Source organism: Tenrec ecaudatus, chromosome 11 (assembly GCF_050624435.1).
Source record: "Tenrec ecaudatus isolate mTenEca1 chromosome 11, mTenEca1.hap1, whole genome shotgun sequence".
NCBI classification, from domain to species: Eukaryota; Metazoa; Chordata; class Mammalia; order Afrosoricida; family Tenrecidae; genus Tenrec; species Tenrec ecaudatus.
In genome coordinates this window covers 104,075,902-104,089,215 of record NC_134540.1, presented here as the reverse complement: position 1 = coordinate 104,089,215, position 13,314 = coordinate 104,075,902, and the positions used below count along the sequence as shown (strand labels likewise).

The following is a 13,314-nucleotide window of genomic DNA, read 5'->3' as shown; positions in this document are numbered from 1 at the left end:
TATTACTTAGTGCCAAACCCTGTTTTCAGACTCTGGCAGAGAGATAAGTAAAAATCTGAATCCCAACCAGCCTGTGTGACCCCGAGGTGTCAGAGGGATGAGGGATCAGGCATCAAAGAACAAAAACTCAAATCATCGTGAATGAGGAGGAGTGCGGAGTGGAGACCCAAAGCCCATCTGTAGGCAACTGGACATCCCCTTACAGAAGGGTCGCGAGGAGGAGACGAGTTTGTCAGGGTGCAGTGTAGCAACGATGAAACATACAACGCTCCTCTAGTTCTTAAATGCTTCCTCCCCCCGTTACCTCCCTCCACCCTATCATAATCCCAATTCTACCTTACAAATCGGCTAGACCAGAGGATGTACACTGGTGCAGATAGGAACTGGAAACACAGAGAATCCAGGGAGGATGATCTCTTCAGGACCAGTGGTGAGAGTGGTGATAACGGGAGGGTGGAGGGAAGGTAGGGTAGAAAGGGGGAACCTATTACAAGGATCTACATATAGCCTCTTCCCTGGGGACGGACAATAGAAAAGTGGGTGAAGGGAGATGTCGGACAGTGTAAGATATGACAAAATAATAATAATTTATAAATTATCAAGGGTTCATGAGGGAGGGGGGAGCGGAGAGGACGGGGGAAAAATGAGGAGCTGTTACCAAGGGCTCAAGAAAGAAAATGTTTTGAGAATGATGATGGCAACAAATGTACAAATGTGCTTGACACAGTGGATGCATGTATGGGTTGTGATAAGAGTTGTATGAGCCCCCAGTAAAATGATTAAATAATAATAAAAAATGGTAAAGAGCAAAATATAAAAGTGGAAAAAAGAAAAAAAAACCCTGAATCTTTAGATTTCCCCCCGAAAGATTTAATAATCTTGATAAAGTATTAAAGTATGAGAACAATAAACAAATTATTTTATGTGACTAAAAGCTATGTGTGTCAAATTAAACGTATAAAGAATGGTCTTGTAGACTCTTTCTGCATATCCCCAGGCTCAATGTAGAAAAATAAGCGTATCTTCTATCAGAAACATTCGGTAAATTCCTGGAAAAGGCTTAAGTGGTAAGGCGAAACTTCCTGATCAACAGACTGTGTGCTTCATGACAATGAGAGGCTACCTGCTGTCTCGTTTGAGATGGCCTTTGTTCTACAGCAGTAACAGTGCACGTGGCCGGCTCTGGATTTGAATGACTAATAATGAAGTGTATGGAAGAGAAGATGTTAGATTTTTTTTTTAGCTGGTGATCCCTCCTGCCTTATTCAACTCAGTTTAAACATACACTTCATCTAAATGTACTGGATTAACCTAACTCTGGAAAGTGTACCAGTGATAATTTATCAGAGCTTGAGGCTATTTCACTATTTCCCGTCAAATCTGGCTTTTTATTAGACAACAGAAACATTTGACTTGCCCTCTGACCCTCAGAGCAAATAGGCAGCCTATTGTGCAAGACAAAGAAGAAAGGCTTCATGAATTATGGAAACATTTATAACTATCCATTTAATAAAGATGCTGTCAGAAGTTCCCACTTTGAGACTCAAAAGCTTAAGTTGCAATATTGTATCCCTACAATAAAGACACAAGGCAAAAGTTCAAAACATTAAAATAACTTGGGATGCTTAATTATATCAGCACTTCCTTATCTTTGTGTGTGTGTGTGTACTCCACTGATTTCTCAGTCACTTGTCTCCGGCACAAGGCACTCAGGAGCCGTGAGTCCGAATCCACAATGACATTCTTTCTAACCCACCCTGAAAACCAAGGTAACTCGATTCATACAACCGATTTTGCAAATCATTGCCTTCGTGTATTTTTACCACCGATTGAAGAAAAGCAAAAGACAGAATTAGGAAAAACTTGGTTTCATTTAGTCTCAATTGCTACCCTTTTTATAGCACCTGTCCAAAGTGAGCAAACACTTTAAGGGAACCAGAAAAAGGGGTGTTTTAAATAAGAACTACACATCCAACTCTGCCTTAGAAGTGCAGCCAGCATGCTCCTTAGAAGCGAAGATGGCAAGACTTCATCTCACGTACTTCGGACAGGTTATCAGGAGAGAACTGTCCCTGGAGAAGGACATCATGCTTGGTAAAACAGAAGACTTCTGACAAGATGGATTGACAGTGGCTATAACAATCGGCCCAAACATAACAATCGTGAGGATCGCACAGGACTGGGCAGTATTTCATTCTGTTAAGAGCTGCTAAGAGTCGGAGCCAAAGGCATCTAGCAACAATAACCCATCTAGAAAGTAGATATGGGTTAGGGTTAGCAAGTAGATGAGCAATATGTGTGGCATTTGCCCATTGTTTCTGTCTCACAGCCACCATTTCCCAGACTCCTTTGCCACTTGGCTCCTTGTTAAGTTTCTGCCACTTGCAGGTGGAGATCAGATGGTGGGAAGAGAGAAGTAACATCTTTCACCGCACTGTCAGCTCTCTCCCTCCTCCTCCTCCTGGCAGTGTGTCTGAAGTAGCCATGTCCTCTCTTCCCAGCCCAGGGCTGGAGACAGTGGTCTTTCTCCAAGATTCTACCTTTATCAAAGGCAGCCCCTCCTCCATGACCTCAGTTCTTGAGGTGGTAGTACCTCATGGTAACTTAAATTTTCTAGCATCAGTAATATATCCCAAATAATCCAGCTTGACTCAACTTCCTGTTCCATCAGAGACCCACAGGGCATTCCCATCTTATCTGGGTACAGAAATGGAAACAGATTTCTGTCTCGAATTAAGAAAGAGTGACAAAGAGGCCTTTTTGTTACTTTTTCAAAAGCAACTTTTAAGTTATTCAGCTTCGTTTAGTCACCAACATATACACGTGTTGGTCGGGCTGTTCAAAGATTAGGCTCTTAATGCTTTTAAGCTGTCAAGCTGGCAAAAGCCGGATAAGTAAACGATGGAGAGCAACATCCTTCAACAAGCGAGAGCAGTTGTGGGGAAGCACCCGGGCAGATGAGTTCCCGGCAGCATTCAGTCAACACCATGAGCGAAGACTCTCAGGACCAGCATGGACCTACAGCAGCTGGTTCCTAAGCTGAAGTGGCAATACATTCCAGGGTCTGGGGCATGTGACGGAACCCCATAGGACAATGGTTTGCCACCTTCCCAAGGTCGCAACCCTTTACACAGTTCCTCATGTGTGGTGATCCCCAACCACGGAAATATGTTTTCCGATGTCTTAGGCGATGCCTGTGAAAGGGTCGTTCGGCCCCCAAAGGGGTCACGACCCACAGGTTGAGAACCACTGCTGTAGAACGTTCACTGGGCATACAGTCTCTGTTCTCCAAATAATCCCAAAGAGTTGCAGTGACAGGAGGCTACTAGGGGAAGATCCAAGGGGAAGAGGCGGAACAAGACTGCTGAGTCTTTGAACTTGAAGTGCAGGCACATACAGCGCCATTAAAAGCAATAACTAAAAGAAGTACTACCTCCAGCAAGAAATTTAATAGAAAGAAAGAAAGAGCTCAAGGTCAGTAAGTGACTCCAGTCCTCGGTTAAGGTCATTGTCAGATGACCCGCAGTGGATTCCAAACTCACAGCAAGCCCAAGACACAGAGTAGAACTGGCCCACAGGGCTGTCATTTTTAATACTAGCAGATGGCCAGTTCGTTCTCCCTTGGAGCTTCTGGGTGGGTTTGAACCTGCCAACTTTATTGGTGTGAGGCTCAGCACATACCTGGTGTGCTGCCTAGGCTCCTGTACGCTGGTTGGAAGGACAATGTGAACCGAAACAGCAGTGCCCAGTCAGCCCCACACTCTCCATTCGTTGCGTTCCTCATGATCGGCCCTGGATTTTATGCGACTGAAAATGTTCCTCTCTACTTCGATGCCGAGGCTGAGGTTTGCTGCCCTCCCATCTTCCCCCTTATCACGAGAGCATCTGAGCTCTCCTCACACGTCCGGCTTCAGAGATGGCTGTCCCAGCACCCAAAGTTGCAAGTGGATCACAAAGCCCAGACTTTTACAACCTCAAAGGAAACAGGATGCATGCCAGGCCAAGTGGTTCCAAGGCACGGGCCCAGGGGACCCCTGCTTATCTCCCTTGTTCAAACATCTTGCTGCTCTGGGGATTGGGTCACACTGCCGCCACCCTTCTTTCTGTGCCCAGGGTGAGTCAGCATATCAAGATGGTCTCTGCTGAGGAGATAGCAGAGCCAAAGAATGCCTTGCATCTCTTAAATAATAAAAACATCAAGCAACTTCACTTTACCATTTTCACACACGCATCATCTGGCTCCTTTGAAAGCGACTTTTGCCAGTGGGAGAAGGAAACCTTTAGCAAGAGTTAGTCACACGTCCTTGTCATCTTCATGCCACCATTAATAAAATCCTTTCTACCAGCCACAGAGGCATGGCTACAAAGTTGAGCGACAAAAGACATTATAAAAGTCATCCATGTCATGGTAGAAACTGAAGCCCGGCTTTCAATAGGTTTAAAGCAGGCCGTGTTTTCTAGGATGCCCTCCCCCTACTGTGCCCTGGGCTCTGACCTGGTCAGGCCTGTTGAGTCAATGTTCAGGCTGACCTGCCTCCCACAGGGAGGACAAGGGCAGGGCAGGAACAGGGAAGCACTGGGGAGTTTTGCTTAAATACAGATTCTCCAGGGAGCATTTGGATTCCTGAATTTGGGACGCTTTGGGAGCACACGCAGTTTTGGGAACCACTGGCTTTGACAATACAAGGACACAGTTTAAAACTCAAACAGATGGGCAATTCTGTAGAACTGAGATGCTACCCTACTTGACAAAATCTGGAAATCTCAGCACCGAAATCAATGGCTAGCTGACATGCAGTGACCTTATCAGGTAGAGTGGGACGGCCCCATGGGATTTCACGGTTGTAATTGTTACAGGAGCAAACCTCCATGCCTTTCTCCTTGAAGCAGCTGTCGAGTTAGAACCACTGACCTCAGGGTTTAACTACTGTGCTACCAGGCCTTCTCCTTTACATATCCCCCAAATGCCAAACTCCGAAGTGCCCCAAACGCACTGCTGTTGGTCGAGATGACTCTGACTTTGCATGGCTTCAAACTGTCTGTGAAATGGAATGAAAAGGTAATGGGATTTTCCCAGGAAATCTCTGCAGCCCCTTGTAGCCCAGAGCAGCGCACGAACAAAGGGATTTCCCCTTAGTCATTCTGCCTAGTAAGGCACAATATACCTGAACCATTTCTAGGGGCAACAGTGGTTTGTTGTTGTTAGGCACCATCAAGGTCATGGTGCACAGTAAGACTGTACACAACGGAAACAACACTGCCCGGTCCTGCGCCATCCTCATAATTTCCCCATGCTTGAAGCCCTTGTTGCAGGTACAGTGTCAGGCATCTCATCGAGGGTCTTCCTCTCTCTCGCTGTCCCTCTATTAAGCATGGCATCCTTCTCTAGGGACTGGTCTCTCCTGACAAGTCCAAAGTATGTTGCCTCTACGGAGCACTATGGCAGTACTTCTTCCAGGACAAGTTTGCTTGTCCTTTTAGCAGTGTAGGGTACTTCAAAAATTCTTCTCCAGCACCACAATTCAGAGGTGGTTCGGTGGTAGAATTCCCGCCTTCTGCGAGTGAGATCTCTTGGATAACTAAGACCGGATCCCCTGGAGATGAATGGGAATTCCGCAACACTTGATTGTCCTCATGCAGAACTGTACATGGGTCAAGAGGTAGTCAGGTGAATGGAACAAGGGGATGCCACATGGTTTAAAATCAGGAAAGGTGTGTGTCAGGCTTGTATCTTCTCACCATACTTATTCAGTCTGTATGCTGAGCAAGTCATCAGAGAAACTGGCTGACACGAAGAAGAGTGTGGCATCAGGATTGGAGGAAGGCTTATTAACAACCTGCAATATGCAGACGGCACGACTTTGCTTGCGGAAAATGAGGAGGACTTGAAGCACTTGCCGCTGAAGACCAAGGACTGCAGCCTTCAACATGGAGCACAACTTAATGTGAAGAAGACCCAAATCCTCTCAACTGGACCAATCGGTAACATCATGATGAATGGAGAAAGGATTGAAGCTGTTAGGGATTTTGTCTTGCACAGATCCGCAATCAATGCTCACGGAAGCAGAAATCGAGAGATGAAATGATACACTGCATCAGGTAAATCTGCTGCACAAGACCTCTTTTAAGTATTGAAGAACAACGATGTTACCTGAGGACTAAGGTGAACCTGACGCAAGCCATGGTATTATCAATCGCCTCATATGCATGTGAAAGCTGGACACTGAATAAGGAAGACCAAAGAAGAATCAATGCATTTGAATTGCGGTGCTGGCAAAGAATATTGAAAGAACCATAGATTGGCAAAAGAACAAATGACAAATCAGTATGTCCTGGAAGAAATAGAGCTGGAGTGCTCCTTAGGGGAAAACATAGCAAGACTTGGTCTCACCTTCATTGTACGTGTTGTCAAGAGACAGCAGCTCCTGCAGAAGGACATTGTGCTTGATTAAGTAGAGGGTCAGCGACAAAGAGGAAGGCCTTTGATAAGACGGGGTGACACAGTGGCCGCAACCATGGGCTCACACATAGGAACAAGGGTGAAGATGGCGCAGTCTGGGCATTATTTTGTTTTGTTGTTGACGGGGTCTCTGTGAGTCAGAACCGACTCGATGGTGCCTACCACCACCACTCAGGAGACCCGAGTTTGATCCCTTACCACTGCACCTCAGACACAGCCACCATCCGTCTGTCAGCGAAGGTTTGTCTGCTGCTACGGAACTGAGCAAGTTTCAGCAGAGCCTTCCCACTGAGATGGACTAGGAAGAAATGCCTGGGGATCTACTCCCGGAAATCCATCAACAAAAGCAGCAGGGACTCCAACGGTCACATCCACAGAGACGGCATATTGCTTAGTTCTACACGGGACCCGGTGAGTCAGGGACTGACCGGATGATGGCGGCCAGCAGCAGCAGCACATGCGTGTACGTTTCTTGAAAGCACATGGCAGGGGTGGTGGACAGGGGAGGGTAAGCAGTCTTACCCCATTCTCGTTGTCAAGAAAATCAAAGGAGCAGACCCCTTGACGAAGGAGAATAAGAGAAGTTCAGAAACCACACCAAGGGCCTGTTTTCTTGATCTTGGTTTTTGTCCAGTCCCTGCTTTAAAAACAGAGAAACGGATGTTTCTCAGGCAGTTACCCCTTGGGTATTGTATGGCAGGGGCGAGGAGACTTAAATTTTTGTTTAACTTATTCCTTAGTTTAACCTATTGCTTTTGTGACCTTGTAAAAATTACTAATTAGAGTGAGACTGCTCTCTCATTAGAGCTTAATACATGTATTTACATATATTATATAGTGATACCTCGTTTGGAATTCAAATTGTTCCAAATTCTTGTTTAAACATTGAACAATTTGAGAACGGAACATATTTTTCCCATAAGAAAAAAATGGAAAACCAAATAATTGGTTCTGAGGGCCCCAAACTACAGTTATAAATTATTTTTTCCCCTGGATTTCAAATCACTACGGAGGCTTTTCGCCTTCTCACACGTCAGTGTTTCAGACATGCTATTTCCATCTTCTGACTGATCCAAAATTAACAGTAACTTTTCAGCCTCTTAGATGGTCCGGGCTCTTTGACTCCTGGTTAAGGAATTCACTCCTTTCGGTCTATTAGCTGTTTTATTTCCCCACCTCCCCCAACTCGCCCCAATGTTGATCATGTCACCAAATCAGACAAGGGGCGACCTGATTCAACTTTACCAACGCTTTCTTTCCCTAGCGCTATCGTGGCTCACTCAGTTTTCCTCTTGGCTTTATTTAAAGTGGCTGATATCACCAACTTTCTCTGGAGCCATGGTCATGCTATTTCATGCAAATGGAGTACAAAAAAAACCCCAACCACAGAGACGAATGCTTTAACCCACTGCCGTAAGCGCTACATGTTGTCTCAGCAAGAGCTGCACTGAGACGGAAGCGTCACCCCTGTCTTCGAGGCGAGACCCAACTTGGGACTCACTTTCGGTGAGAGTAGGTTTTTGTAAGTCGGATTTTTGTTTAGACTGTCAAGCAGCGTCATGAACATGGAGCAGATCTTTTTGAGCTTTGCTGTTTGAGTAGTGGAAAGTTCCAGCTCGGGGCTGCTTGACAACTGAGGGTTCACTGTGGATCTTACGGTCACTCCTGCATTCCCTGCCAGTTGGGATCCCTGTCTATCCCAACTCATAGCATCCCCGGAGGGCAGGGTGGAATTGCCTCGTCAGGCTTCCAAGATTGTAACTCTTTATGGGAGTAGGAAGTCTGGTCCTTAGAGATGCTGGTGGTTTTGAACTGTCGACCATGTGGCTCAGAGCCTAATGCATAACCACTATACCATCAGGACTCCATACAGTAACTTAAAAAGTGATAAAAACACATGTATCAAGCGTCAAGGAACAAAAATCGTATCATTATAAATGTGGGTGAGTGCAGAGTGGAGACTCAAAGCCCATCGGTAGCCAACCGGACACCCCCTTACTGAAGGGTTGTGGGGAGGAGATGAGCCAGGCAGGGTGCAGGGTAGCAACAATGAAACATATAACTTTCCTCTAGTCCTTAAATGCTTCCTCCCCCCACTATCATGATCCCAATTCTACTTTACAAATCTGGCTAGATCAGAGGATGTACAAAGTCACAGATAGCAAACGGAAACAGAGGGAGTCCAGAACAGATGACTCCTTCAGGACCAGTGGTGAGAGTGGCGATGCCTGGAGGGTGGAGGGAATGTGGGGTAGAAAGGGGGAACTGATTACAGGAATCTACGTAGAGCCTCCTCCCTGGGGGATGGACAGCAGAGAAGAGGGCGGGGAGAGACGTCAGACAGTGTAACATATGACAAAATAATAACTTATGAATGATGAAGGGTTCATGAGGGAGGGGGGAATGGGAGAGAGGGGGAAAATGAGCAGCTGATATCAAGGGCTCAAGTAGAAGGCAAATGTTTTGAGAATGATGATGGCAACAAATGTACATATGTGCTTGACACAATGGATGGATTATTGGATTGTGATAAGAATTGTACGAGTCCCCAACAAAATGATTTTAAAAAAAGCAATGTAGCATATGTAGAGTGCTAGATGTGTTACGGCTGCCATTTCCAGTCTGAAAAAGAGAAAGAACACCTTTCACCCACAGCAGCCAGAGCATCCTGCACTTACCAACCGCCCCAGGTTGTAGTAACAATCGGGGTATTTTCGGCGGTGTCTGATGGCTGTCCGGTAACTGTGTTCGGCTGCTTTGAACCGCTTCAGGCTGTTCTGCACGATCCCCAAGTTCATCCACGCGGCAGCGAAGTCTGGCCTGGGGAAGCATTATGAAAAAGATGAACGCGGGGAGAGAAACAAGAAAGCCAGACGTGGGTCAGGGGATGCTGGTTACCAGCGCAGTCGTGGAAACAATGCTTACTGTATTTGCACAGCCAAGGAGAGCAGCTCCTCCGCTTCCCGCAGCTCATTCCTTTCTTTCAAGATGTTCCCAAGGTTATTCATGGCATGGACATACTTGGGATTTAATCTGGAAGTGGAGAGCGAACACAAGGCTCAGGGATTGGCAGAGAGATCTTAAAGGTGGGGCCTTCAGGGAAACAGGTTTTAGTTCCGAGAAGTTAAAACAGAATATGGCTACGAGGGTCGGTCAGAAAGTACGGCCACTTGGGTTTCAGGGGATCCCTGTGCAGATCCATTCCAAACAAAGCATGCTTGAACATGTTTCTGTGATCAGACATGTTCTTTCGGAGATACACTTGCCTTACTCTCCCTAAGCTGCCCTCAAACCAACCAGGCCAATCAACATAGCGGCCCCTGCGCAGATGAAGGGGGGCCAGGGAAATCTGGGGCAGGAGGTCAGCTCAGAAGGCTCTGGTGACTGTTTGGGGGAAAACCTTAAAGGGAAATCTTGACAGATTTTCTTGGCACAAGACAGAGGGGCTTATAAGGAAGAGGCCTTAAGACAACTGAAAACGGCATCGGCAAGAAGATGGCCAGGCGAGCTGCACTGAGGAATTCCATTTTTCCCATCACGACAAGGTGCCTGCTCCTACTTTGAGGCTGGCCAGGGAGGTCCTACGAGAATTTCATTGGGAATTCCTAACTCCATTCGCCCTACAGCCTTGACCTTGCTCCTTCCGACTTCTTTTTGTTCACAGAACTCAGAGAACATGGACAAGGAGTCCCACGAGGATGCCATCTCCGCACGGTGCCATTGGAGACCAGGGTGCTCTCTGGGGGAGGGGGGTCGAGAGATGGACGTGGGACCTTTAGCAGGGATTGACCTGGATGTCAAGAAAATTACAGCTTCACGTGTTGATGTCTTTGTTTCACAAGGGGTTCTGTGATCCTGTAGCCATATTTTGGACTTGCCCTCGTGGCCATGACCTTCGCCCTTGGAGACAGGACGAGGCAGTACCTTACAGCTTCTCTGTAATAGCGGATGGCAGCTGTCTGGTTGCCATTGTCAGCCAGGTTTTTGCCAACATTGTAGTGAACCTGGAAGTACAGATAACAAGTTGGCCATCAGTAAGTGAGTTTCTTTGTTCAGAAGTCTAGGCACATAGCAATCCATTCACTGACAACAAGAGGTAGAGACACAACCACGACAACAGGTCACCCCCACCCCCAACCTCCTCCCTGGAGTCTCAGCTGGGCCTGGGGCTTCTGGAACAGGAACCCCCCAGCCTGTCAGAAAGGATTCGCAGAAAGGAGGTGACAGGCAGCTATCACGATGAAAGTTTATCGATGAGAAAGTGGCTACAGAACTTCTCAGAGAGCGCTGGAGAATTCAGAAGTTGGATTGTTTTTACTACAACTGCGGTGTGCTACAGACTAACTCCAATGGACAGCAATCTCTGTCCTAGAGGACAGAGTAGAGGGACCCCAGGGGACGGAGTAGAAAGTCAGGGGACAGAGTAGAGGGACCCAGGGGATGGAGTGGGAGGAGCACTGGGGGGGTCTTTTCAGGAGCTGATCTCCAGGTTGGGTTCAAGCCACCAATCCTTCCGTTTGCATCCAGACATGTAGTCATCACGCCCCCAGGGCTCCTTCTTGCCATGCCAACACCCTCACATTTCCCTCAGCGACACCCCGCTAATCCCTCAAACTACCAAAAGTCCGATACCATTAGTCTGCTCACGCTTACATGGCCCTTTCCGTGTGAAACCTTTCTCGGGTCATGTACTAAGCAGTGTCCTTTATAACGAGTCATATACACCTGCCTTCACTCCTTCAGGAAGTGACCCAATGCCCACTGGACTCTTCCAGGCATTGTGCTGGCCACCAGTCTGACTGACAACCGAGCAAGACCCGGCACCGAGGGTGGTCTGGATCCGAGTCATTCCACAAAGGGCACCAGGACTGCCAAGGGAGGTGACCTAGGGGGGCTGGTCCTGAGGAAGGGGCCTGGGGTTAAGAGCTGTCAGGGAGGTGCCGGGGGCTTCAGGGGTAGTGAGAGTATCCGAAGCAGAGGAAGCAACAGGTGCGGGGGTCCTGGGCTGGGAGGAAGCCTGCTGGACTCCAGGTGTCAGGAAGTCCGGTCTCTGGAGTGCAGCAAGCAAAGGAGAGGAGGGCTGGCGAGCTCCGGTGGGTCAGGCTGCCTAGGGCATCTTGAGTGGGTTTTGCTTTGGTCCTATGTGTGAAAGAAGGTCCATGCAGGGTTTGCAAGGCAGGAGTAGGAGACGGGCAGAGTCATCACCAGATTTACGTTCATTTAAACCGCAGCATCCTGGCTGCCTGGGAGGGAGCAAGAGATAGGAAGGAGCAGGGAAGCAGGAGACAGCAGTGGTTCAGCGAGAGGCGAGGCTGGAAGATCGGCAGGCTGGTGATGCCAGCGGTGGGATAGTGGGTAGGAGTGGAGGGTGCATCCATCTTCAGACCTCCCCGTCTATCGGTCCAGCATCCTATGCTGGCCTGTCTGGTGCTGGGATGTTGGACACTAGGCCACCAGGATTTCAAACAGCCACAGGATCACTCATGGAAGGCAGGTTTCAGCCGTGCTTCCAGACTAGCAAGCTGCGCCCAGGACTGGACGGCACGTACGGCTGCCGATGGCTAATGAAAAGCCTGTGGCTCCCAGCGGCGCCCTGGGCCAAGGAAGGGCAGCGAGAGCAGCAGTGGATGGGAGCGTGCAGTGGTATCAAGATCAAAGGTGGGCAACACGTTATTCTGTTGAACACGGGGCTCACCCTGGGTCAGAATCCATTCAACAGCAGACAGTGGTTTATTTCCCAACTGGTTTAGAACCAAGCGGAAGGCAGTGACTTTGGCTCAGCACTGGGCTGCTCACTGCAAGGTCGGCAGTTTGAGACACAGATAGGAAGATGAGGCTGTCTTACTCTCTGTCTAGCGCCACCGTCTCACCCACGGGCTGTTCTACCCCGGCCTAGAAGGTCACTATGAGTCGGCACCGACTCCCTGGCAGTGAAAACTGCCAGCAGGGAGGGAGCTAGGCATTGTGCTGATCTTGAAGTCCTTTGGGAGCAGTGAGGTTGTTCCCACGGCAGGCATGGAGCCTGCCTAGAGCCTAACTCCTCTGGAACACTACCCCCATTTTATTCTTCAGATAGAGCTAAAAGCTGAAGAAACCAACTGGGAAGATGGAGCTATAAGGAGAGGGCTTTTAATTGGCTGGAGCAAGAAGGTGATAAAGCTACGGGAAGAAAACGGGTCACCCAGCTGCAAGCCTGCCAGAACACTCAGGTAACCTTAGCCCCTTTTGCAGCGGAGAGGCCAGACCTCACGGCAAAGCCACGGCTGGGCCTAGAACTCCCCTGGGAAGATCATCCAAAGTGTGTGCTGAGGAACCAAACCTCCTTTGGGAGCCTTACAAAGTCAAGGTCAATGGCGATCTGCAAGGAGCCGAGGTGAAGGGCACTGCCTGGCAATGGGAACAGTGGCAGTGAATGCTGCTGGCCTGTGCTGGCGTCACACACCCGTTGACTAGGGTGCTGGGTGGAGGTGCAGCAGCCTCTCCCTATCGAGCCACTCATGCATACCAGCTGTGAGCCCGCAAGGTCACATTCAACCACCGCCACCTCTGAACACTGCCTCCAGACTGCCCCGTCATTGGAGCCTACAGGTGGAAAGCCGGGGAGGGGATACAGACGGGTACAGCTGCAAGGGGAGTATTTCTAACCCGCCAGTTTTTGAAGGACGAGGAGACGGCAAAAAGTTCATGGGAAATGAAATGAAGCGAGGATGACTTTTTTCTCTCTGGGAGATTCGTGTTTGTTTGCTTTTCCTACTCTGGCAGAAGGACCCAGGTGCCAGGGAAGCACGGGTCACGGAGAGGTGCTGCGGGTGCACCCCAGGGTGTAGCGCAGCCTTTAGGAGCCAAATGAATGC

At 48.5% G+C, this 13,314-nt stretch overlaps 1 protein-coding gene across 1 annotated transcript in view; it reads right to left on the bottom strand.

Annotated features, from left to right (window-relative positions):
- The window catches only part of TMTC4 (transmembrane O-mannosyltransferase targeting cadherins 4), a 90,433-nt gene that overhangs the window by 17,292 nt on the left and 59,827 nt on the right, over positions 1-13,314 (bottom strand). The window contains exons 12-14 of the mRNA XM_075563453.1: positions 10,385-10,464; positions 9,386-9,493; positions 9,139-9,280 (exon numbers count right to left, since the gene is read on the bottom strand). Of these exons, the coding sequence (XP_075419568.1) occupies positions 9,139-9,280; positions 9,386-9,493; positions 10,385-10,464 (330 nt within the window). The remainder of the gene's footprint in view (positions 1-9,138; positions 9,281-9,385; positions 9,494-10,384; positions 10,465-13,314) is intronic.